Here is a 25,472-nt window from a genome sequence, read left to right on the forward strand (position 1 = left end):
CTTCTTCCTTTACCTGGTGCTGACTTGAAAGTCCAGACCTTGAGGGTAATTATGTAATTCTACTAGTTTGATTAAATACAATGCTGGAGGGAAAAATACCATACCACAGCATCCAGTACACTTTTATCTTGAAGTGGTGTTCATACCTTTGTAGTGTTTGATATAGCTAATAAATTGAAATTCATCTCAACCCCGTATTAGTAGTGCCAGAGCTTTTCTTTTTTTAAATGAAAAGTAACTGACGTACAGCTTTGACATTTGTGAATCAAGACTAAGTACTTATTTAACGTAGTGTCTTTCGCCATGTATATGAAATAGCTTTTTAACAGCCGGGGTGTTGTCTGACTCAGTGTTGAGGGGTATGCATGGAGAATACCTTCTGAAATACTTTCAAGCATGGATAAAAGACTTGTGTCTGGGGTTGGAAGCAGAAATGAACGTTAAAATTTTTCTAATGTGTTGTACTCTGAAGTTAGTTCTGCTGATGCTAGTTATGTCACCAAAAAAGGACAGGTAATTATTACTACCTGTGTTACCTCATCTCTTATTCCTGACTTATAGTATGTCCTGTATGCCTGTGTTGCCTAATACAAAATAGGCTAATACTTTTGGTTTGTACCTTGTGGATAGCTTACTTTTTCTTTACTAATAGGTTCTTCTCATACAAAAGAAAAAAGGCGACATCGGTCTCACAAGTTTCTGTGTCTCAGGGTTGGAAAACCTATGAGAAAAACATTTGTTTCGCAAGCAAGTGCATCAATGCAACAGTATGCACAGAGGGATAAAAAACACGAGTACTGGTTTGCTGTTCCACAAGAAAGGTAAGAAGGAGGCAGACTGCAAAAATCAACACTTTCCCATAGGTCTGTGAGCTTTTTTTACCCTGCACCATTTGGAATTCTTCACTGACTGTGTCAACACAAAAAAAAGACGGCAACTGAGCATATTGATGTTTGGCCTGTATGTAACACTGGAACATCTCATTCCAATACTGAAGTTTTGCTGATGTATTTGTGTTACATGTAGGTTCAGCTGGTAGTTTCTCACAATATTTGGATTTTGTGTTTGTAGCAAATAAATAATGAAAGAAAGATTCAAGTAAGTGGTATATGATGAAGCAAGTGAGTTCTGCAACAAAGTTTTTATTGTCATTATCTGTGCTTCCCATTATTTGGAAACTTTCTAAAATTTCTTTCTACTTCTTTGAGCTCTGAGTTCAGAAGAGCTAGCTGGGGTTCCTTTGTCTTATCTTTCTATATGGAACATAAAACTTTTCCAGGAAGCAATTTAAACACATATATCGGAAAAATGTCTAAACTTGTTGCAGTGATTCAAAGACATGTGTCTGTGTTCACTCACTGGTAAAATCTTGAATTCTGAAATAATCTTTACTTCTAGGAAATTGTGACTTGTTTTCAAGTTGAATGTGATTTTTGGGGGTGTTGGAGGTCATTGCATCCTTGTCAGAAGAGGGGGGGAAAGAAAGAAACAAAGCTATCGGATATCATCTTGTATAAATTCCTATACACAATGATCAAGTCACTTTTCCATCTTTTCTTTTGAGCTGAATGGCATAGAATGTCCAGTTGGGGCACTGCAGTTGAGGACAGATATGGATCAATTGGAGAGAGTCCAGAGGAAAGCAGCAAGACTAATTAATGCCTAGAAAGTGTAACATATAAAGAAAATTAGAAGTAAGTGGGGTTCTTTAATCTAAAGGAGCAAAGGTTGATTACAAACATAAAAACATTTCATACTTTAAAGTTGGCTGCAACAAGAAAAACAGTAGGTGTTGGGTTTGGGGATTTCTGTATTCGCTGTGAATGGAGATGTGTAATGGACTGAAATTACATCAAAATATTTGAATTTTCCAGCAAGGACAAGTGAGTCTGGTAGTGCACCACTAGGTTGCTTTTAAATACCACTACCCCTAAGTGGCAGAGATTATGCAGTTTCTTGAGACAAATGTCTGTCACACTGATTCTGATATAGTTTATTCTGTCTGGGCCAGGTGAGCTCTTGTGCTTACAGTCAACTCAAATTTGCTTGTTCTTTTCATTTCATATTTAATTTGAATAAAGCTTAATGTTCCTATGACAGTGATGTTTGGGTCAGCTGATTAAAATGGTTACTGTCTCTTTGGTTCATTTACTAATGCAGCAGAGCAAATATTTATTTTCAGTATAAAGCAGGATTTATCACCTATCTCAGAAGAAACAGTTCTTTTGTTTACAGTCTGTATCTGATCTTGGAAGTTGCCCCACTTATGCAGGGTCTCTCTCTCTCTAGTTGTTCAGGGAATTAGTAATCTGTTCTTTATCAATCCAATGTGTGTCCTAAATTCTTGTATACAAAAAGTCGCATGTGTGGTAATAGGGTGTTTGTTTTCTTGATTTAGTGTTACCTTTGAGTGCCACTCTGCATTGGTCAAAATATTTAGTGTTAACTCAGTTGTATTTGTTACCTAGTGGTAAGAAAGAGGAAAAAAAAGTAGGTATCTGCCAAACCTGCATCATTTCAGTATTCTTAATCTCAGATGAGCCAGTCTGGGAAGGAGCATCTTTGAATTCCTTAAACATCAATTTTTATTTACTTTAACTTCTATATTATGACTGTTTCAAGTTCTTAATTTTCCTGCTTGTAAGACCTTTTTAAAATTTATCTTGTTCAGTGTCTGAGGAGTCTGCAACTTCTTGTTCCACCTTTTTCATAGAACTTACCTAGCCTTAAGCATCTGAAATGCTTTATTCTCTTTTACTGTCTTTTTCCTTTCATCAGTGTTATCCAGGAGCTTTAATTTTAACAGAGGTGACTTTGAATAACTAACCCTGTTCAGAGACTTATTAGATATGTTTGTGCTGCATCCTTTAACTGAGGCACATGAAAATTATAGCTGCAGTTTTGAGTGATTTTGCTGCTCTGTATCTCCTGCTATTCTTCCAGTATTCAGTTTTACAAGGAATTACTAAGGAGGGTGGAAATACTGCTCTACATGCTGATAAGTATGTAGATTCACTATAAATGTCTCTGAAGAGAGATATAAGGAATATTCAAACTCTTGGTAACCAGAGTCATAAAGCTCTGGCTCTGAAGCTGTCTTTTTCCATGATGAGGAGGTATTAGTGGATTCGTTGCATGTCCTTTTTCTAAATGCTCCATCTGTCCGCCTACAGGAAATGCTTAAACAGTATAGACTGACATTTATTAGGTTTGTAAATGACTTTCTTCTGGGAACTTGGGCATTCTGTTCTTCCAAACTGGAGAACTATGCCATTTGTGGCAGATAACTTAAAAAGAGGTAACTTTGAATCTTGGTACTTGCTGCAGCTAGTATAGTGTGTAGTTTAAGATTTAGCTGTATATATATTATTTCTTCTCTCTGTAGTAATTTTGAATTTGTATTATCTTGGTTCCGTGTCTTGGAAGTGTTCAGGTCTTCTTCAGGGGTGGGGAAAACAACCATGCAGTCACCTTCAAATTCCAGTTTGTTCATGTTTTGTTTTTTTGTTTTTGGTTTGGTTGTGTTTTTTTTTTTTTAATATATAGTTCTTTTTAAATAAACTTTAAAAATCTCAGTGTTTTATTTGAAAGTTACTTCAGTTGTAAGTAGAAGTTTCCCAACACTTCAGAAGTACTTGAAGAACCATACTTGTGTATGAAAGCACAGCTAGTCAATTGCCAACTTGTTTCCTGTTTTTCCTCCAGCGTTGTCTTTGGTTTTAATTACATGAAGCTAAAACAAAAAACAAACAGACAAAACCCTAGCATTTTAAATATTTTAAAATATGTCTCTAATACCTAGTAAAACATGAAATAGTAAGTATTTTTCATTTTAACCTTAAATACTTCCTAACTATTAGGCATGACCCAAAAGATCACAAACTTACCTTACTTATTCTTTTCTGTATCATTACTTGACTTCTCTAGGACAGATCACTTGTATGTCTTCTTTATCCAGTGGAGTCCAGAGATATATGCAGAAGATACTGGGGAATCTCTTCGAGAACCTGGATTTATAGTGGTAAAAAAGAAGGAAGAGCCTGAAACTAGTGAAGAATCTGCTACTGAAGATGCTGCTAAAGAGTGGGAGGTAAGGAAGAACGGTGTCAACAACTAATTTTATTTTTTTCAATACTTTCATAGGAATATAGCTAAAAGTGTTAAATACTTTCCATTAAGATAAACAAAGCAATGTGCTTATTAGCCTGCTTACTATGATCATGACTGTTTAATTTATGTCATCCTAATGCTTTGCTCTAACATCAGTTCAGGGCAACATTTCACAATTATGGGTCATTTTGTATGGAGCAAATTGTAACTTAAAACTTAACTTAAAACTTAACTTAAAACTCAGAGTTAAAAAGATTGAGAGTACAGCAAAGAAGTTTTAACTGATGAAGCAGACTTAGTTTTCAGTCAAGTAAACTGACAGTGTTCTGATACACATCATCCCTGACTGGTAAGTCACAAAACAGGGGTGAGGAAAAAAAGAAGAAAAGCAATCTGTTAATGACATTTTTTTTTTTTGCCAATAATCCAGTTATTAACTTCTCAGTTATAACTTCTTCATACATTGAGATGCTGTTGCATGGATTTTTTTTTTTTTTTAGTAATATATTGTAACTGGAACTATCTCTATAACCAACACACTTCTCCCATGTGAATCTGTGTCCACTGTGTTTATATGGACACATCTTTACATGTCTACATGGTTTTGTTTTGTAGTGTACATACAGTTAAAGCACTTGTAGTCTTGTGCATTCAAGTGTCAGTCGAAGTTTGATTCTTGTCATATATATTGTAGAAGTAACTCATCAGCACTGTTTAACCTGAGTCTGGGGAATTGCTATCTCTGACTGTAAGACTGATTTCCTGACCACCCCCACTTCCCCTTTTCTTCCACTCCTCCCACCTTGCCCCACATTGGAGCATGTTAAAATTAAGGAAGTCTGTGTTTGTGTTTTATGTAAAGTGTAAAAGGAATTTAAAAAAACTGCAGTAGTCTAACTATGGGTAATAGTGTTCTTGGCTCCAAAATTCAGAATCATATTAGAACTCTGACCTCAAACTTCTCGCTTACTTAGCCAAAGTATTAGGCTGTGGCTACAAAACACTATTTCTGCAGTTCAGTGATTTTTTGCATGGAGGATTTTTGCTTTGAGATACTGACATTAGTATCATAAAAATATGTCTGAGTTTTCATACTGAAGTATTTTTAACAGCAATGTATTTTGGTGGCAATGTATTTTGATGCTGACTCTTGCTCAAAGCCTTTACAAGTATCTGATGTTTTAAAACTTGGCCTTTTGGAACACAGAAACTGCTGGCAAGTGATCAGTATAAGGTTTAAGGCACAGTATGTCTCCTTTTTAATGCGCTCTTCAGTGACTTTGCACCTTAATGTAATTACAGAATAATTTCCACAGAAAATAGACCAAAACTTTTTCAGGACTAGATGTTATAACTTTTTAGGAGTTATTTCTGAAGAAGGTACAGGCAGTCCATTTCTTGTATGTATTAAAATCTGTAAGATAGTTACTACAGAGTGAGGTCAGGCTGTAAGCCTTTATTTAGGTCTCTGAAAGCAGTTGTAGAACATATATTTAAAAAATACTTCCATATGTGTTATGTGAAAATTACATCAGGCTTATTTCTCTTAAGATTATAAAATTAATAATGTTCTAGATGTAGAAGTTAAAGTGATTAGTGAGATGGATAAATTTTTTAAAAGACGTTATGCAAGTGTAATAGAGATGCTAATGTGGTTTTCTGTGCATTTTAAATGAGTAATGTGGCTTCTTATGACTGACTCCTAGCACAAATCTGAAAGCTGTTAGAAACTTTTTCAATCAGAAGTGTTTGACAGTACCAGATGGTTCAACCTGTCATTACATATAACTGCAATTTAGTGACTTTTCAACATGTGCTAGAAAGTATCAGTACATACAGGGAATTGTAGCTGTTGCCATAACCATTATTCCCACTGAATTTCGGTCATTGTTTGGTCAGTATACTTCTTTCTTTTAAAGCAAGAAGCTTTTTCTCTGTCAGCTCTTGATCCAGATGTAAAGTAATAGAAGATAGAAAGTGAGCAGTATCATTGAAACCTTCTTGTGGCTATTGGGATGAAAAAGAGGCTGCCTTCTTCAGAACACAGTGATGGGAAAACTGGGTGGAAGGGAAGTGTAAAGCAAAATCTTTTTGCACAAATTCATCAAGATCTACCAAAAGAGGAAACTGGTGGAATAGCTTTCTCTTCCAAAAAGTGTTCTCTCAGCTATAGGTATACAGTATCTTAAAACTGGAGAAACAGGGAAGAGAGTTAATCATAGAATCGTAGAATCAACCAGGTTGGAGAAGAAATTTAAGATCTTAAAGACCAACAATTACCCCAAAACTGCCAAGACCACCAGTAGACCTTATAACTAAGGGCTTTATCTACACATTTTTTTTGAACATTTCAGGGACAGTGATTCCACCACTTCCCTGGGCAGCCTGTTCCAATGCTTGACAAGTCTTTCAATGAAGAAGTATTTCCTCAAATCCAACCTCTAAATCTCCCCTGGCACAACTTGAGGTCGTTTCCTCTCATCCCATTGATTTTTACTTCGGAGAAGAGACTGACCCTACTTCACTATATATACAAGTTCGTTTCTTGTAGCTGTAGAGAGTCATAAGGTCCCCCCTGAGCCTTCTCTTCGTTAGACTCAACAGCCTCAGTTCCCTTAGCTGTTCCTCATAGGGTACTCTGAGTCAGCTTTTTATTCTTTATTAGTCCTTTGTTAATATGTTCAGCTGCAGATTTTTATCAAGACACTTTACAGAAGTACCTTTTTTTTTTTTAGCGGAAAAGGAATTACGGGAAGAGGAACAAGCAAAAGCAAAGATTAGTCACATATGAAACAAGTAGTAGGGATTGGTTTGGAGGTTTCTTAAATGAGTCACTGAGTAGGCCTGAACTGTTTCTCTGTCCAGGTTTCCATCTGCATATACTTTCTTTATCTACCTGTATAGAGTAGTCCATTTCCTATCAGCCTTTTCCCTGAAGTAGTCCAGTAGATGTAACCTTAACTGATGTAGTAGCAAAGAGATCAAGACCCCTACCATCATATTAAACAATAGTTTGCGCAAACATGGCACTGTATGAAGTGTCAAAAAAAAAAAAACCCAAAAAACAAAACACAACCAACCAGGGAATCCCTTAGCTGATGCTTTTTTGTGATGTGCTACACACTTTATAGATAATTGACTTACTAGAAATAACCATGAATCTACTACTGTCTAATATTACCGTCAGTAAAGGTGACTGATTCATAGTAGTCAGTGACATAAGAGTTTAAAATAAGCTTTGTGTGGGGTATCTCATAGCTCCTGTTGCTGATAATGTTCTACAATATCTGACTTTCTACGAGGCCTCTGCCAGTCCCATTGGCAAAGCTCTCTAAAGAGTACTTTTTCACTTAAGATCGGTCCATTCTCTGGTGTCCACTAGACATGAATAGATAAGAATTATATGTATTATGTAAGAAACTGTGCTGCTAGCTTCTTAGTTCTCATACCTTTTATTAACTTCTGTACTCAAGTGAATGTAGGGAACTAGGGAAGAGGGTGTTTTGGGTTTTGTGTGGGTATAGAGGTATATTTATCATGATACTCTTTTGCTTGGTATGTAAGTTCAAATGGGCGTTCAAGTGCTAATGGCTTTCTTTATCTGTTAGCACAATTAATTAATACTGTTCAGAAATCTGTGTTTATAAACAACTGCTTTTTCCCAAGCATATTCTGTACTTGCATTTAGACATGGTAAGATTTGATAGTAAGCTAATTGTTTCTGTTGTGCAGAGCCTCAGAAGCAAATTCCCTCAGTACTTTTGTGGTCTGATTTTGTTTCTAAGTTCAAGTTGCTTTTAGAAAAGAAGTGTTGTTGACATTCCCAGTAAAGGATGAATGTTGTTGCGTTGCATATATGTTGTGTATTTTAAAGACAAAGCCAACCAAACAAGAAACCCCAACAGATCAGAGTACAAATTATGGATCAGACTTGGTCACAGAACAACTTGAAGAAAGATTAGAAGAGCTACCCATGCATTATTTTTTATGATCTTTCTTGCACACTCCCTAACTTTTTCAGTTCGGGGTGGGGGGGAGAAATCCTGTTTTCCTAAAATGGATTGTAAAACTTTGGGATTGCTGTTGCTATCTGAAGTGGCAGTTGGCATTTTGAAGTTGGCCACTGGAGAGACAAAAAAAGACGTGGAAAACAAAGGCTCATGTAAAATGTCCCCCATATTGGGGATCTGCTATAGAGTTAAATGAGGTAAATCAGCTTTCCACTGAACTTAGGTGCGCATAAAGTGTGCTGATAAGATCAAATAGTTTTCTGCACAAGTTGACATGCACGTATAAATAACTTGTTAAAATTCTTAGAGAACCAGTTCATCATATCTGGGGGGTAAGGACAGCTGAAAGTAATTTTCCAATAAGGTTTATACAGTTCTAGTAATGCTAGGTGCAAAGGAAATTGTTGTGCTCTAACAATTTAGCACGGGGAGGAGGGTATTAGAGGGGAAATAATAGAAATGACTACTTGTGTAGGGAACGTTAATCCATAAAGGAGAAATGACACAATCTGTGCTTTCCCACGTGAGTTTTATCATAAGAATTTTGCACCTTATTTGTATCTAAAGGACTAATTGGTATCTTGGGGGATGAAGGGGAGATGGAAAAGAAATTAAGAGATCGGAATTACCTTACTTAGTGCTTTGAGATGGTCTGTGAAGCTAATTCTCAAAGTTAATGACATTCCTTGAACAATAAAGTATTCTTTAAGTAGTTAACTTTTTCAATGGGAAGCTGGAAAACTGGAATGCTCCATTGTGTTGATTATATGTATATATATATATACATGCAGTTTTCTATTACATGCAGAAACATGGCTTATTGACGTAGACTGTTCACCTAGATTTAGATTCCTGATTTGAATCTAGAACATCCAAAACAATATCTGTGTAGGGTACTGCAGCTGTTAAGTGTCTTTGTCATCATGCAATGCTGGAAATACAGGATTTATGCTGATGGATCAAATCTCTGGTCATCAGACAGAGTATGGGTGAAAAAAAGGAAAGAAGATGCAAAAAATACAGTTACTGAGTGTGGCCACAGCTAAATGTTTCAGAGGTATTAAAGAAATTTCAACTTGGGCACTTGTGAAGAAATCAGTTAAGGAAATTGGTTCCTATTTAAACCTGAAGTCTGTTAAGGAAACAGAATTAATTGCTCTGTACTAGAATAACTCATAATTATTTGAAGTGCTGGTTCTTTCTCTTCCTCTCCTTCCCCTGTCATTTGTTGTATTTATTACTATTATTCAGGATTGAGTCATACTTGAGGTGTGCACAGCTCTAAATACTCATCCACAAGATGTTTGAAAACAGGAAATTTCTTGTCTTAGGACCTGCAAGCTGGTCCTGAAGTAGTTGAAAGATCATCTGTTCTATTGTTTCCATTAGCTTGTCAGTTGTTTGAAAAATACAGAAGTTTGGTTTCAGTTAAAGTTGTCTAGAAGTTAATGTCCAAAATGAAGCATGAGTTGATACATATTTGCAGATTTATTTTTTTTCCCAGATTCACTGGGTCATGTTCTGGACTTAGATTTCATAATCATTACCTTTTTTTTTTTTGTCTTGAAATTCTATTTATGTAAGTTTGTAGACAGATGAAGGTCACAAACAGTGATTCTGTCTCTTGGTCAGGTAACATCTGAAGAAGGTTTTTCAAGACTTGAGTACTGGACATAGCTCAATTTCTTTATTGGATCTGGACAACCTACAACATCTCTATATTAAAATGGGCTTTTCAGTTTCAGTATGCACTGTTGTCTTAACTTTTTCTGTGTTCTTAATCATGTTTTTTTTCTGTAAGTCTGCTTCCACTCACTACTGTATACTACAGAGCTTGAATGCTTAGTGAAACAGCCGCTTGTTGTGCCTTACACTTGAAAATGTCATACAGCATTATGATCATACCACAAGCTGAATAATAACTGAATCAGCAGAGAGAAGAGGAAGCCTGGAAGTTGTAGGCTTCATGAATGAAACTGAGCACACAATGTGTAAAGATGCACTGCATTTAGAGTGCTGAAAATAAGATTTTTCAATCTTTCCATTTTTTTCAGTATGTTTTTTAAAAGGTTGTCTATTTATAATGGTATATTGTATATACAAGCTAGATTATTGCTTGGCTTTTACATTGTGGTTGTCTGTTAAGAACTGGGATGTGTCACTGTGTTACTGTGCATTAGCAAGCATGTTTAACATGCTTTTGTGGTAGAGGATGAGAGACTTTTGAATTTCAGGAGTCACATGCAATACTAGAAATGTTTCTGTTCAACTTCCTGTGATTGAAGAGAGGGGCTCTGGTGCCCATTAAGATAATGCAGTGCCCTTTATAGAGACAGGTACCTTTCATTCTGGCTTTTGATATTAATTTGAGCAAATACTGACTTTCTTAACTTTATGCATGGGTATTTCTTGCTTTGCTGTCTTTATTTTTTTTCTACTTAATCTACTTATAACTTGTAAGTGAAAATTCAGGTGTTTTCACTACTTGGAACTGTCTTGTAATTGAAATCATGACTGGAATTGGAATTGATGGTTATTTTGTGTATCTAATAGGAAGAACTGGAGCAGTCTCCCTCCTAAGAGCTGTGAAACAGAATTGTTCAACTAAAAAGCTTGTGCTTTAGAGACCCTTAATGGCTTTCAGTGTATCTTTGAAAATCCTGAGAAAGATTTTGTGGATGGAAAAATGCTAACTTCCTGTAAATTGTTGAAAGGAAACAAATGATGATTTGTCAAATTAGAAATCCTTCCTTATGGAAACATTATCAGCCAACTAAGAAGCTGTGCCAGTCATGATGCATAGGGTACCACAGGCAGTGGCTTTTGTAGTGCTCAGTGTGTTTCTTGTAGAAGTAAAAGGGGAAGGGATCAGACCTCAGCTGTAATACTATGTTAGCTTCACCTGCAACAACTTATACCAAGAACCAGTTCTTCTAGAAGTCATAGTAATGTTACCAGTACCTGGTTTTTATTTCTTCACTGCATTCTAACTTCATCGCTCCTAAACCTGCCACTCTTTTTTAGTTATCTGAAATGCTTTTTGCACCAAATAGATCTTGTCTGCCTTTTACTAAAGATAAACTAGACCTTAATTCAGCTAATTTTTGTATGCCATATAATATCAAAATGTCAAGCTGCTTTTCAGCTACTGGGATTCCTTCCAATGATGGCAGGTTTGGTGACCTGAGCATCTAAGTTAGGTGTCTTCCTAAATTTGAAGTTCTTGGCAACTTACATCCTAAAACTGTAATACAAGGAGTAAATATACAGATGTAAGTCTCTTATTAGAGCTGTAAAATGCTATTCTAAATTTAAAAACATTCTAAGACTGTAGCAGTTAATATATCTAGAGTTGGTTTCTGCCTTATTATACTAATGTGTATTGAAACTATGCTATTTTAAATGTTGCTTGGGGCAGCCTTCAGGGGTTTTGGGGGAGCGCTTGGGTGATGGGAGTTCTTTATTATCTGTGCCTGTTGGATATAATTAAATAGCAGACTCATCTCTTTAAAAATATATTCTGACAAGTAGATAGGCCGCTGAGAGAGTAACTGATGTCATTGGTTATTGATTTGTTTGTTCCCAGGCAAACCAGTGCAGCAGTATAAAAACAAGATTTCTTCTTGTCAGTCAAAAATGCAAATACCTTATGAATTTCACTGAGGCACTGGAGTTACACAATCTGGTTCCTGTGATTTGTGTTTTCCTTAATTTTCAGTGCTGCTTCTGAAATTGTAGTATTTTCGCTTCATACGTATATAATCTCAGGACATGTTTGGAGATGCTTGCCTTCAGTGCATCACATTTGTGACTTTTTATCACAAAATCTGGTCACCCACATCGCTGTTTCCTGTGGAATCAACAGTAATATATAAACTGAGTAATTGTGTCCCAGCCCCCAGTATGTGTCTGGGCTAACCTCCCTCCCTTAGGAGGGGAAGAGCAGGGGAAATAAATTACTATTTACTAATCTAATACTGCTTAAAAAGCATGCATATTAAATACAGGGATTGTAGAATTCAGCATCACAAAGTTTCTGTTGCTGTGATGTCAGGGACATGGTATGAATTCCTAGGTGAAGTGCAATAATGCCATCTAATCAAACTGCAGATATGTTCTTTCACACTTGGCATCCAGTCTTTCTAACTGAGGCTTCAAGATAGTTGATCAGGTTCAGAGTTTTGAGATCTTGTCAGCTGAGACTTTAAGTCTGGCATGACAAAAAGTGTAAAGGTAAAGTAACTGAGTGGAAATAAGACATCTCATAAATTGTACCTGTATTTGTTGGCACTCTCATTTTGCTCTGCTGCTGCTTTTAGAATTTTTCAAGACAGATTAATTTATTAAAAGAAAATTGCAGATAATTACTGGAAGGACTGGGCTTCTGCTTTGAACATTGGTTGTGTACAGATATTGGGCTTGGTTGCAAACTAACAATGACATTAGCAAGATTATCATTCAGTCTAATTAGATACATTTTGTTTTGCTCTGTTTATGGAGCAAATGGGTGGCTGCTCTGAAGTGTTTGAGCTGTTCTGCATGTGTGTCAGGTTGGAGCTCGTACTCCTGTCTAGCATCTTTTAATTAAAAACTTTTATGGCAAGACATATATCAATTAGCAACAAGACAGGAGTTCCTGATTCAAATTGTCAGATCAGTACTATAACCCACAAATGCACAAAGAGTAAAAGGACAATTTATTCTACTTATCCTAATAAAGGGATGCTCCTGGGGTCAAGTTTCTTGTGTGGGCTTCTTCCCCTGGTTAATAGAAATACGTCTTTCACAAGAGGTCAGTCAAAAGAGAATGCTGTTTCCACTTTTAGACTGCCCAGATCACTGCTGGTTCTCAGGCTGTCCTGCCCTGCTTGGTCCCACACACTTGTGCTGGGCAGACACCCCCAGCCGTAGGCAGGGACTGGCTGGTGGGCTGGCTGCTGCAGGAAGCCTGAGCATCAGAACAGGCTGGCGGGGGGGCTGATACAGGGAGTTACTAGTGCATTTACTCCAATGAACTTTACATCTGTAATTGGGTGAAAAAGTGAGTTGTTGGAGGTAACAAAGAAGGTTATTGCTCTCTTCTTTTGAGCAAGTTTTATAAATCCTTTTGAGAAGCTGTGGAAGGAGACAGTTTTACTTAGAGAAAAGCTAAAATCCTCCAAGTAAGTTGTTTGGATTGTTTTAAGGTTAAATGTTCTAGAATAAAGTGTGGTGACTTAGCTTCTTTATTTCCTCCCCAGTTTTGGAGAAACACTGTGTTGGCTAGTATTAGGGAGGAATTTGTTTTTTCTGAGGGGGGAAATAAAGTGGGAGGAGGAGACTGCTGAAATAGCTTGTGGGGGGAGTTAGTAATGTGGCTAGCTTTTGCTTTATGGCTTAGAAGTTGCATGTCCAGAGATAGTTTGGGATAGTTTTTCTGCATACTGTTCATGCCTTTAAGGTTTGCCAGACTTCCGTGGGAAGGGAGGGGAAGGCTTTAGCTTGTATCTTTTTTTTTTTGTATTGATTGTAGTTATCTCATTTGAAGCAGTTTTAAGGCTGTCCATTTTCTGTTCTTGTTTTTCCTCAGTATTAGCTAGCTTGTTATTAAAAGAAAGCCGAACAAATAAATGGTTTTGAACTGTACACTCTTGACTGTGTATCTAGTGTGTTACTGTATATTTGAGTTTCCTGAATCCCAGCTTTCAGTGTCCAAGGGATAAAAATGTTCTTACTTGCTACCTTAATAATTCTTCTAACTTAGAACAAATGGAGTTTTAGTGTTATCAGCTCCTGAGAAAGTGTTTTTCTTTTCAGTAAAACCTATCCACACAAATTATATTGTCAGATACTAACACAAGGTGAGGAGTTCCGGTGCATAGTCTGCAGTATAGTTAAGTGAAGTTCTGGCACTGGTTTTCTCTGCTTGTGCTTTTAGATCGCAGTGCAACAACATGAGTGAGCAATGTTCTAATGTTGTTGTGATGCTGCCTGCTGCAGCCCTGGCCTATTTTATACTTCTACCCAGCACTCAGAATGCTAGGGTTTTTTTTTAAGGGGGAAGTTCAGGGATGAAAAAGTCTCTAAGCACCACTACAAGGAAATTCTCAAAGGGCTGCTATGCATGTTACTTCTGCACACGCCTGTTTAAACAAACATTCTTCCTCAAGAAAAAAAAAAATATGATTCCAAGAATACCTTGTTGCTGGGATTGGCATTTAACCCATAGAACAAGTTTAGCTTATAGACAGGATTAATTTTCTTCTTGCAGCTTACAAACCTGAATATGCTGTGAGGCTGATAGTTCCTGAATGCTTCATATTAAAACAGGTGGGTTTTTTGGTTTGGTTTTGGTCTTGGGTTTGGTTTTTATTTTTGGATAACTTCACTGACCAAATTAAGTTGTTCTGTAGCTTTAAATATGTTAGCCTTTTTAACCGACTCGTGCTCTGCAACCACACTTGAATACAGGGAACCTTTCTTCTTCTGTACCGTCATCATTTGCGATCCATCCCCCTACTGTACGCTCGTTCATTTGTTCCCTGCAATGTCAGTCAAATGTGTGCATCTAGCAAGCTATCCTGTCACCGTGGTGGGGCTCTGCCTGTGCCTGGAACTGACAGCAGGTACAGAGAACAGAAAATGCTTTCAAACAGCCTTGAATAATTTTTATTATTATTTCTTTTTTAGTCTCAGTTTATTTTTAGAAGGGAAATGTCTCGTCTCTGGTATGGAAAGAAGGGAAGAAAGCACCAGCCAGTTAATCATAAATATGCTCTGGTAATCTTCAGTGTAGTGTGTTCATTTCTGTTACTGCATTCTTGTAATGTTGTGGCAGAGAGGCGGTTTCTGGAAGTTTAAATTTTGAATGTGTAAACAGGATGGCAAGTCACAAATTTTCATTATTCTCAGGTGCATAACCTAATTGCTGATGTTTTGTTGGCTTTAGATAAGAGAAACTACTGAGCATTAAGGTGTTCAGCAGTTTTAGGGTGGTTTGGTTTTGGTTGGTTGTTTTCAATTGAAGTCGTGTGCTTCCCTAATACAAAATATTGTTTATAGCTAAATACCCTGAACAGTAACAGTAGCTTTGCATTGAGTTTTAATTAGAAAAGTATAAAACTCCTGAGTTTACCATTTGTTTATACCTTCTTGGAGGTCATGAGACCTGCACATGGTTGAATGATAATTCTAAATTGCTGGAGTTGAGTATGCTGTAGTCTCATTTATAATGAATGGGGGGACCATTACCACTGGGCTTACAGTATATTAGATTTATGAAAGTAGCTGTGGTGATTTTATCAGTTTTTCCCAAAAAGACTTAGATGTGCTATGTAAAAGAAATAGTTCTCACTAAGACTTGCAAAACAGTAACATCTTGGGGATAGCGAGAAAGTGATTTTGACAGTATACTTACATTTTTACCAGCTGGTGGGTCTAAATAATGTTTCTCATTCAGACTACCTGTGACAGGCTTTTTACCACCTTTTTAAGAGTTGCAGATGTCTGGGTTTGGTATAGTCTCCTTTTAGATGTGCTATTGACTTCGGCTTTTATTTAAATCTTTATTTGTAGCCAGGTTACTTGCAGAATGTGAAATTGTCATGTGGCAACAACTAGTTCTGTAAAGGTATGTTGGTACCAAATATTTGTAAAATAATAGGCTATTCATTTTCCTCTGTGGCTGTGGAATGTGGCACAGAGGTGTAATTCCTCAGTTAACTCAAATATAATTTGAGCATACCCTGTAGCAGTGTAAAAGGTATCTGAAGTTTAATAAGAATTTGTTCTTAGATACATAGATATACCTTGCCCAGCTAATGAAAAAAGTGTAGTATCCCTTGTTATAATAATTTCCTATAGGATCAACATTTCATTTTAGCCAGAGTTCAACTATGTTAATAGAAGCAATAATTATCAGCTCTTAAGCAGAGGTTGAACTGATGAAATCATGGGAATATTTTTTGTTGTGGGAGAAGTAGAGAGCAAGTTATTTTAATGTGTAAACCAAGTCAAATCATAAAAAGGGGTATACAAGTATCTACAGATGGGAATATTTTTTAAATGTTGATGAGACATTCTCTGTTCTTGAGGTTGGGGGTGTTTTCTTCAATGAATGATCAGAAAGTTAATGTGCAAGTATAACCTTACAGAAAAGAGGGAAGGAGTATTGGTACCCTTCTGTGTTATGCAAGACAAAGTGGGAAGCAATTTAAAGAGACTGGCAGCATATATTAAGTACAGGTTTTTGATGAAGTCTTCTATTAGTGGTTGTTCTGAAATTTGGATGAAAACCCATCCGACATGAAACAACATAATTGCTGAACCAAATGGAGTGATATAACAAACCAAGAATGTTTGCTTGGAGCAACTATGTCACTCCGGATTACTTACCTGAAAGGCCTTTGTTATTTTCATGCTGATAGACCAAATTAGAGCTGGGTTCAGTGCTTTCCCAGGATAAGAGATGAGAATTTTGGTGACTAACCAATGCATTATGTTCCCCTTTCAACAAGCCAGTCATGTGGCTTCCCACTTTTTGGTAAATCTGTTTGGTATTTGCTGTATGAATTGTACTGCAGCACAAGAGATGCCAGTAAATTTCTAGAATGTCAGAAATGCAGGCAACCATTCTTTCTGTCAAAGCACTTCAGACAAAAGACATCAGACAACACAAGAGAAAAAAAGGTGGACTGCCTTCTTTGGGAATGCTTCTCTGAATGCTTTGCAGAGCTTGGATAGGCAGTGTAGCCAGAGGGGACAAAAGCAATGAAAGCTTAATCTTTGGATTTTTGTATTCTTTTAAGGTATTATAGAAAGGGAATTAAAATGGTAGTGGTTTTAATAGCTTAGATGATTCGAGACTTGCAGGACTTCTGAGGTTCTTGATTTATTGGCCAGCTGTAGTTGGTAAGTGAATAGCTGTAGTTCTTTGGCTGTTATGGAGATCTAATAATAGGGGCTTATGTGTGTAAGATGAGAATCTAGTACTTCATCCCTGTGGATGTCAGAACTGTAAGGTTTCATCAGTCCAATTATATTGTTACAAAGATATCTTTAAAGTCAGCTTTCCGTACTAAGTTTTGTTTTAGACTGAATGAACTGATGATCTTGGTCTCCTTAAAATATATAAATAAATAGTGTGATCCAGTACTTTCTTACACTGATCACCAAGCATAGAACCTATTCTTGACGACAGGTGTTTGCCATACCCACTGTCCTAAGGGGTTTATGCGTTGACTTATGTGTTGATCCTAAACTAAGATCTTCCATTTAAGTATTAGGCTTACATTTTTAACAATAGTGAAATATTAGGCCTCACTACAAATGCAAGAAAGCACGGGGGTTTTGGTAATGCTGCTACAGATTCGTTTTTCTTTTTCTTTTTTTTTTTTATGTATTTTATTTTGACAAAATAAGTCAAGCTTCCTTACCTGCCTCTTTAAGAAAGTAGTTTTCTTAAATCCTATTCTTGGTTCTTTGCACAAGCATCCTAAACATTGTTTAAGGTTTGCTCATGTTAAATTTAGTTCTCTTGCTGATGTTATCATATTGCTCTAACTAGTGATTTCTCCTATCTTGAAAAAATAGCTTTTTAAAGGTTTTCAGAGCCAGTGTGACACTTTGTGAGCTGCAGGCTTTGACTGCTGTTTATTTATTAATTCTTGTTACTGCAGATATTTTAATTTATCTTCAGTATATGTTAATTATGGCTTGGTACATTTGCTGTGGGCTTACCGCACTTTGCAGCAGATACATAACCATCCATCCTGCAAAGCTGTGGTGGCAATATTGGTCACAGGGTGAGTGTTGCTCTTGTGTAAGGTACTCAGTTCTTCTGTTCCTACTCTGGAAAACAAACTGATGTGCAGAACAGCTTGAGACAGGCAGTTTTAAAGGTACTGAAAGAGGAAAGGAAATGCAGTGCCAGCCAATTCAAGGGACTGCTGTGATTCTCTGATTTCCCCTTCCCTGCTTAAAACAGCCAGCTTTTGTACCTTGCCTTCCTTGTCACTAGTGGAGTGACAGGAAGCTGAGCTGGTTGAAAACCACACAAGACAGCATATGGTTAGCTCTGCAGCCATACTCTTTTAAAAGTAATCAAATTAATTTAATCTTGGTTTTGTTTTTTGGGGGTTTTTTTTTGTTTGTTTTGGTTTTGTGGGGGTTTGGGGGTGGTTTGTTTTGTTTTTTTTTCCAGAATGATACCATATAACTGTTTATCCAGTGTGGTTAAACCCCATGTATTAATGCATTATTGCAATGTAATTAGTGTGTCCCAAAGAATTGTATTTGTGGTAGAGAAGACTGCTTCTTCAGCACTGCTTTTTATTCAAGCAGTGTTTAACATTTTGGGAACAAACTAAATTTCCTGAAGCAGGAAGTTAGCGTTTTATCTTAAAATAGTAGTAACAGCATTCAGTTTATAAATGTGCCTTATATTTTCATTGGAAGATATTTACAGACTTCAGAAAGAATTTGATCCTTTCTTCTCCCTCCCCATTTACTGATGAATTGGAGCTGCCCTCATAAAATTAAATTAGTGTGGGGTGTTTTGTTGATTTTTCTGTTTGGTTTTTTTTTTAACTATGATTTGTGTTGGGTTTTGGTTTGTTTTTTTGTTGTTTTTTTTTTTTCTTCGATCAAACATCCTATAACTTTAAACATGAAACTTTTTTGACTGTCAAGAACTAATGTTTGTGAAGCTTACAGTTTTCACCTAGTTTTACATGCATGTATTAAGTTTTAAAGTAAAACTGTTCAACTTTCTCTCTCTTAGTGTTTATTTCATATTCACAGTTAATAATGAGGGTGTAGATAACTTATGTTAAAGAGAACCACTTAGACCATTATGCTTTCTCCAGTCTTATCTTTCAGGAGCACTGTTCAGCTCTGATAAGACCCTTCCTTTTTCTAATGGGACAGTTTCAGCTACTTGTTAATTCTGAAAGTTTAGCTGTATTTGGTTTCAGGGCAGCAATTACACAGCCCAGTCAGCAAATTGGGTATTTGGGTGCCTATGTTGGTCTCTCTGGCTTTGTTAAACTGACAGAGGAATGCCTCAATGTAAGCAGTTTCCATGTTTATGGTCATCTATGGCACACTGATACGACCAGTGCCTGAAAGGGCTGATGTGTTACCTTCTGCATGGCAAGCTGCCCTTCATGGACATTCAAACAATTGTAACTCTGTTTTCATAGTGTAGCTTGCAAGAGTTACATACTCTGTCATACTTCCAGAAAAACAAGGTTTAAAAATGTGACTTTTTCCAAAAGGAGAATCCTAAGCCTCTTGATTGGCTGAATCATTAGTATGCAAACTCTCAATTTGACTTACTTCATTAAATATTAACTGTGTGTTCATACACTCGTATGCGTGGTGTGGAGGGTTAAGCTGAAAGGCATTTGCACAAGAGTCAAATGACTCACCACATGTTTTCTCATCAATGTTGCTATTATGAAGAGAGCAGGTAGTATTAGATCTCTAAGGGTATATGCCATGTCATTTCACACTTGATTACCCCTTGGAATTGTCCTCTGGCAGACTATTCCAAGTCCCCAAGCAGAATATTTTTTGCCCTGAAGCACCTTAATCTCCTGGCTATGCACATTATTTGTTTCAGTCTGTTCTGACCAGTCCCCAGATTAACCAAGGAGAGGTTTAACTCTTCTTTCCTCCTGCATTCTTCTTGAAGCAGAAGTAACTAGAGAGAACAGAAGTTCCTTTGGGTTCCTCGTCAAGAGGCTTTGAGTATCAAGGAAACTGGATGCTGATAGGAGATAGTGAAAAGAGCTCAGTAAACAAAGCACATAGCAAACTCATATATGTAAGTCTGCATTTTAATCTTGAATACTTAGATTGCTACAATTTGGGGCAATTTGGCAATTTCTGTGTAAGGACATGGACTGTACTGGAGTTTGGAAAGCCTTGTCATATATCTTAAAGACTCAGGACCTTGCTCAATCAAACATTGAAAGCCTCCAAGGATGGAGATTCTGCAGCCTCCCTGGGAGGCCTGTTCTAGTCCTTAAACATAACAACATCAACCCTTTGAGCAGGTGGTCCAGCCAGCTTTTCCAGCCTTGTTCTTCATGCATAAAGAACATGCAAGAAAATTAAAACCGATTTGATTACAAAGCTACTATAGGATAGAATCAAAAGCCTTGGTGAAACACAGAAATACAGATAAATGGTATCCACTGTTCCCTGCCCAAAAGTGAAAGGAGCATTCAGTACTGAAAACCACCGTCCAGTATGATACATACAGACAGAACTGCATTCACAAACTCATTTAATTAATTTTCACAAATGAAAGACCTTGCTTTCTAGGTATTTTTAATGTCATGTGAAAAAACTAATAAAGTTCTGTGTATTAAGGTAGAAAGTAGTTCCTGGAATGACCATGAAAACAGACAGCTGATGTAGAGGTGGAGCGGTAGGGAAGAAAATCACTGGTTTATTCAGCTTGGTGAAGTAGAATAATGGATGGATATGACTACAAGGAAAGAAAATGAAGACCTCTTCATGAAAGAGGAAATAGCATAGCAGACTATTTCTGTATACTATAACCAAGTTATAAAGCAGAGTAAACTTCTAACTAATGATACTACTAACATTTGAAAACAGTCCTCTGAAGTCTTACAGGAACAAAATGCTGTTTTCAGGATACATCTTAATCAGTTCCTGAATGAAGTTGTAGAAGGTGGTTGCCAGTAGGCTTAGACATACTTGACTTCATGATTAAACGAGTACATAATCTTGTTCCTGCAAAGCAAAAAGAAGGCGTGTTGACCTAAACTGTAAGCATTTTATAGAAGGTCAGGTATGGTATGAAATGTTAAGTTATCTTAATGTATTTGTTTAAAGACTTGTTCAGTGATGAGATAGTTTGTCTCACAGAGTTTCCCTATGGACTGTATACTTAAAATCACCACTGGTTTTGAGAGTGTGGATTCCTTGTGCTTAATTTTCCTCCTAATAGTTTGACATTCTGTGACATGCTACTTTATGATGCTTACCCATTGCATACCAACGGTCTGCCACTATGCAGGCTTTTGTCCACAAAACAAATATAATGAGGTGATGATGTGCAGCAGGTTTAGGATGCCAAGGAGCTGTTATTGTGTACATTCTTGGAGATGTATTCATTTTTCTCTTGGGTAAAAAATTGATCAAAATACTTTGTGCACACTGTTCTGAGGATGCAGGCACCCCCATGCGGTATCAAAAGGTCTGTCAGGTCTTGAACACTGAGCAGAGGCGTTAATAAGCAGTTCCCAGGTGCAGGATGGAGATTGAGTGTGCATAGTATGCATTTGAAAACAAGATGGCATTGCCTGTGAAATTTCAGATACATTCCAGTATGTGAATCAGCAACTATATAATGGTGTCAGGAATGATGAGATTTTTAAAGACTCTTCCTTAAGTTAACCATATATATATTTATATATACCTATATATATATATATATATGTATATATAGCCCATTGTAAGTTAGCTGTTGCCTCTCATGTGGTAGGGGCTGACCTTAAAGAAGCAACAGGGCCAAAAGGTCCTCGCATTATTGCTTTTCAGGATTACATAAGGTGCTGGTAATGTAATTTACAGTAAACTGTCATAGCCAATAAAAGGATAAAACTACACTATCACTTACATGCTTGAGTGGAATACTGTTAAAACTTTACCTGTAGCTGTGTGACTCCAAGAACATAAAAACCAACACAAGTTACAACAATTTTCTTGATGTTTTTTTAAGAGAATGGTAAAAAATGGTGGACATAAATTGAGTGTAATTACTGATTATTCAGTAATAACTCCAGATGTCACAAGTATTCCTTTTTCCTTGCCTTGCAGTTGCATGGGGTAGAGTGAATCATCGCTGCTCAAGAGCCAGTCATGCATGACTGTGGGCTCTGTACTCGGGACAGTGGCGAGTATCTGGCCAAACTCCCTGTAGTAGGGGCAGGTAGATGGGGAGCTCCTGGACTTGTGGTTATCTTCCTATGCATTGTGGTAGGCTCTAGACGTTTTTAATACACTCTTACTACATGGGACATCCATTTAATCTCTCCACCGGCTGTTCTAAGATGCTTTCATACAAATGATGATTTTGAGTCATTCTCAAAATCACATTATTTGCTGTAGTTACATTTAAATTACTGTTGTAGCACTTTAGACAGCTAGTTGCACCAGAGCAGCATGTTCTAGAGCTTTCTGTCTAAAGGCTTTCTGGCTTACACCTCCTGCCAAAGTGGAAGTGCTGTTTGGAGTGAGTGTGTTGACAGATGAGCAGCTTCCAAAGCTTTGGAAGTGAACAGAAAGTCCAGGATTAAGATATTGTGAGATGGTATTGGGTAGTTACTAAACTTTAGTCTTTCTTCCTTGTCTTTAACTCTATTTTCACTGCCAGATAGAAGAGTCAGAACCTGCTGAGAAGCGTGAGGTTTGCTTCCTGTTTTCATCCAGTAAAGCAAACCAGGTTCACAGGATTCATTAATCGGGGTGTAAAGAGTGTTTGGAGGACTTTGGGCTGAAGGGTTCGGATTAAGGCATGTGACTTGATTGACTTCTAATTTAGCATCCTGATACTGGTAACTTTATGAGCTCCTGCATCAGTTCTATATTCATCCTAGAGCAGTGAGATACATCTGACTGCTAGTGCCATTAGTGTTTAATTTGTATTTTGCTGTGTCTACTCATATGTCTAAAATCACCCTCATGCGCATTGTCCTTGCAGAAAAGAACATCTTTTGGCAGTTTATGTGTTACCATTGCTCATTTTCCCTTCATTACTCTTTCCCACTTTTTTTCCTTCTTACTTTTTACTTTTCTTCAACTGTCAGTGGAATTATTGTCTTCCTGTCTCCATATTCAGGTAGTGTCAGTGGCTGAGTATCACCGCAGGATCGATGCTCTAAATAGCGAAGAACTGCGCACACTCTGCAGACGTCTCCAGGTGCCCTCTTCAGTAGTTTAAACCCCATCTTCAGATACTAAACCATCTTTCTTTGTAGTGTCTTTGATCAGGGCAAGTCCTGCACTCAGTGGGTTTGTCTTATCTACAACACTACAAGGATCCAGCAGAAAATTCCTTTGTTTTGAATGTATTTAATTGTGCAATGTTATGATGGAATAAATTTTACGATAGAATTATTGCTTCCACCTTTTCAAACAGGAATTTTCTGTCAGAATTTGAAAAGTTGTTCTTAGTACTGCTTGACTTGGAGTGATGTGTTTTAACTTCTGCATTAGACTGGTGTGTTGTGTTAGATAGAAGCTTTCCTAAAAAGAATGCAAAACATTATTGCATGGGTGTTTAATTTTACATAGGAGTCTTTCAAGAATCTCACAGTACTTGGCAAGTATGAAGTTTCACAAATTCTGTGGAATAGGTAAGTATTCTTCGCATTATACAAGCAGGTAACTACAGTGTTCAACGCAGCAAAGGTCGTACACATGGAGCTGGTAATGGAACTAACCATTCTGAAAACAGTACTTCAGTATGGGGTTTTGAAGGTTTACTGATATGGACTTAAACTGATGTTTGCATTCTCTTTAGGTGTTTCTTAGTTCTTTGACAACCATAAAATTATTAGTTGCTGTATACATCGCACATAACTTACTGATGGAAGGCATGGCTTAGAACTTAGAAGCACTGAGTATTCTGTTTTCCTGTAGTAATTGGCTGCTTAAACTGTAAAAACTTTTCAGTTCTGTTTTTTGACTCTGATCTTGGCTTTTTTTTTTTTTTTTTTTTTTTTACCTATTATGTAACTACAAGTATGAAAACATTTTCTCGGCTCTCTTTTCTGCTTATAAATATCGATTATTAAATATGTTTTTAAGTGTTTTGTAAATGCTTTGCACAAATTAATGAGCGTGAACCCAAAAGCTGCACATGTATGGGAGAATCATAAATTTTGCAAAATGATTTTTATTCCCACTTGAGAATAAAAAAATCTGTCTCTGGCAAGTAGTGGTAGGGAATCCTTATATTAGTAACCTGGAAGAGCTCTTTCGAAATACCTTTCACCTGGAATGCCTAAACTCAGTGTTTAGGCCACCTTGAGAAATGTAATGTGCTGAGCTGGAGCCTATAAACTCTCTGCTCTGAGGCCATGTGAGAGTATTTGGTATAGCCTGCATGGTAGTTACGAACTTCTGAAGCTCCTGGAATCTGCGTATGGGTCATTCTGCTCTTTCAAAGTTTAGCGATAAATAAATTTTAAAATTTCAAAACTTCACCGTATTCTGCCAAACAGATAGCCTTGAAGAGACATCTGTCCTTGTCCAGTTCTGTAAAGCAGTGTTCTTCATTGAAGAAAGTTGCTTTACTGTAATAGTAACTTTAAAAAGGCAAAAGATTCCAGAAAAAAAAAAAAAAAAAAAAAACAAAACAAAACACAACAACAAAAAAACTCGCAATTCTCCCACACAGCTTCAATCCAAATTATTCATGTTTTGCATGGAGCACTTTAATCAGAATTAGAGAGTAAGAATGGGAATAAGCTTTTTGCTGTACAAGTGAACTATGCTGAACTTCTATATGGAGTTGAAGCAGTAGTGTAGATGAATGAAAGTCATTTAACATGGAAAAGAGTTGTATGGTGAAATAACATGTTTTATAGAGATAGCACTCTATAATGAAGTCTGTAGGCTATCTATTTTGTACTTGAAGCTGTATAAGTGCATATACTTTTTTTTGTTGTGATACGGATATTAGTGCATAGTTTGCATTGGAAATGCCTGTTGCCTTCCACTGAAAAATGGTAGGATTGAGCTATTTGCTTGCTTAGTACTCACCCTTTAAGCACACCTTTTCTCAAATTAATAGTATAATTAGGTAATTGTGTGAATATATTTTGGAGTTTGTTATAGTAACCTTTGTCGTAGTTCATGAGGGAGATGAAGGGAGGATATCCTTGTTTTTTTGCTTGGGTGGATGTATTTATTTAAATACTCCTATCTGTATTTCAGGGTCTTCTTTGATTTGGCTTTACTTTTTTTAAGCTAAGAAAGTTGTCTTCATAAGAGCTTGGCAAAGTTTATCATGGTGGTGTTGTGAAATACTATAGTTGTGTTCTGTATGTTGAGAGTACGAGGTGTGTGGCACACACTGGTGGTTATTCTGGAGTTCGCAGGTGGTTTTGGCAGGTATTAACATTCTCAGGATTCAGGGTTTAAACAATTTGGACAGTCTGTTGACTTTCAGTGAAACTTGGTTCACTGATAATTTATTCAGATGCACTTGTTCTTTTATTTTTCTTCAGCAGATCTCTCAACATTTTAATAAGTCTTGCTGCAGTGGCTTAAGTTACTAACTTCCTTCACTTTGTCATCCTCCTCTGTCAGATTTGACTGTCTCCATAGCAA

General features: G+C 36.9%; 1 protein-coding gene across 10 annotated transcripts in view; it reads left to right on the forward strand.

The window, feature by feature from the left end:
* OXR1 (oxidation resistance 1) overlaps positions 1 to 25,472 on the forward strand; it is a 263,521-nt gene that overhangs the window by 228,647 nt on the left and 9,402 nt on the right. For 7 of the 10 annotated variants that reach the window (XM_065668798.1, XM_065668794.1, XM_065668799.1 and 4 more), the window contains 3 exons: positions 653 to 821; positions 3,928 to 4,090; positions 22,975 to 23,055. In XM_065668798.1, coding sequence (XP_065524870.1) covers positions 653 to 821; positions 3,928 to 4,090; positions 22,975 to 23,055 — 413 coding nt within the window. Of the gene's footprint in view, positions 1 to 652; positions 822 to 3,927; positions 4,091 to 14,813; positions 14,880 to 22,974; positions 23,056 to 25,472 lie in introns of those variants that run through there. The other 3 variants (XM_065668802.1, XM_065668795.1, XM_065668800.1) reach the window with 2 other exon arrangements.

This window comes from Lathamus discolor, chromosome 2 (genome assembly GCF_037157495.1).
Source record: "Lathamus discolor isolate bLatDis1 chromosome 2, bLatDis1.hap1, whole genome shotgun sequence".
Taxonomy (NCBI): domain Eukaryota; kingdom Metazoa; phylum Chordata; class Aves; order Psittaciformes; family Psittacidae; genus Lathamus; species Lathamus discolor.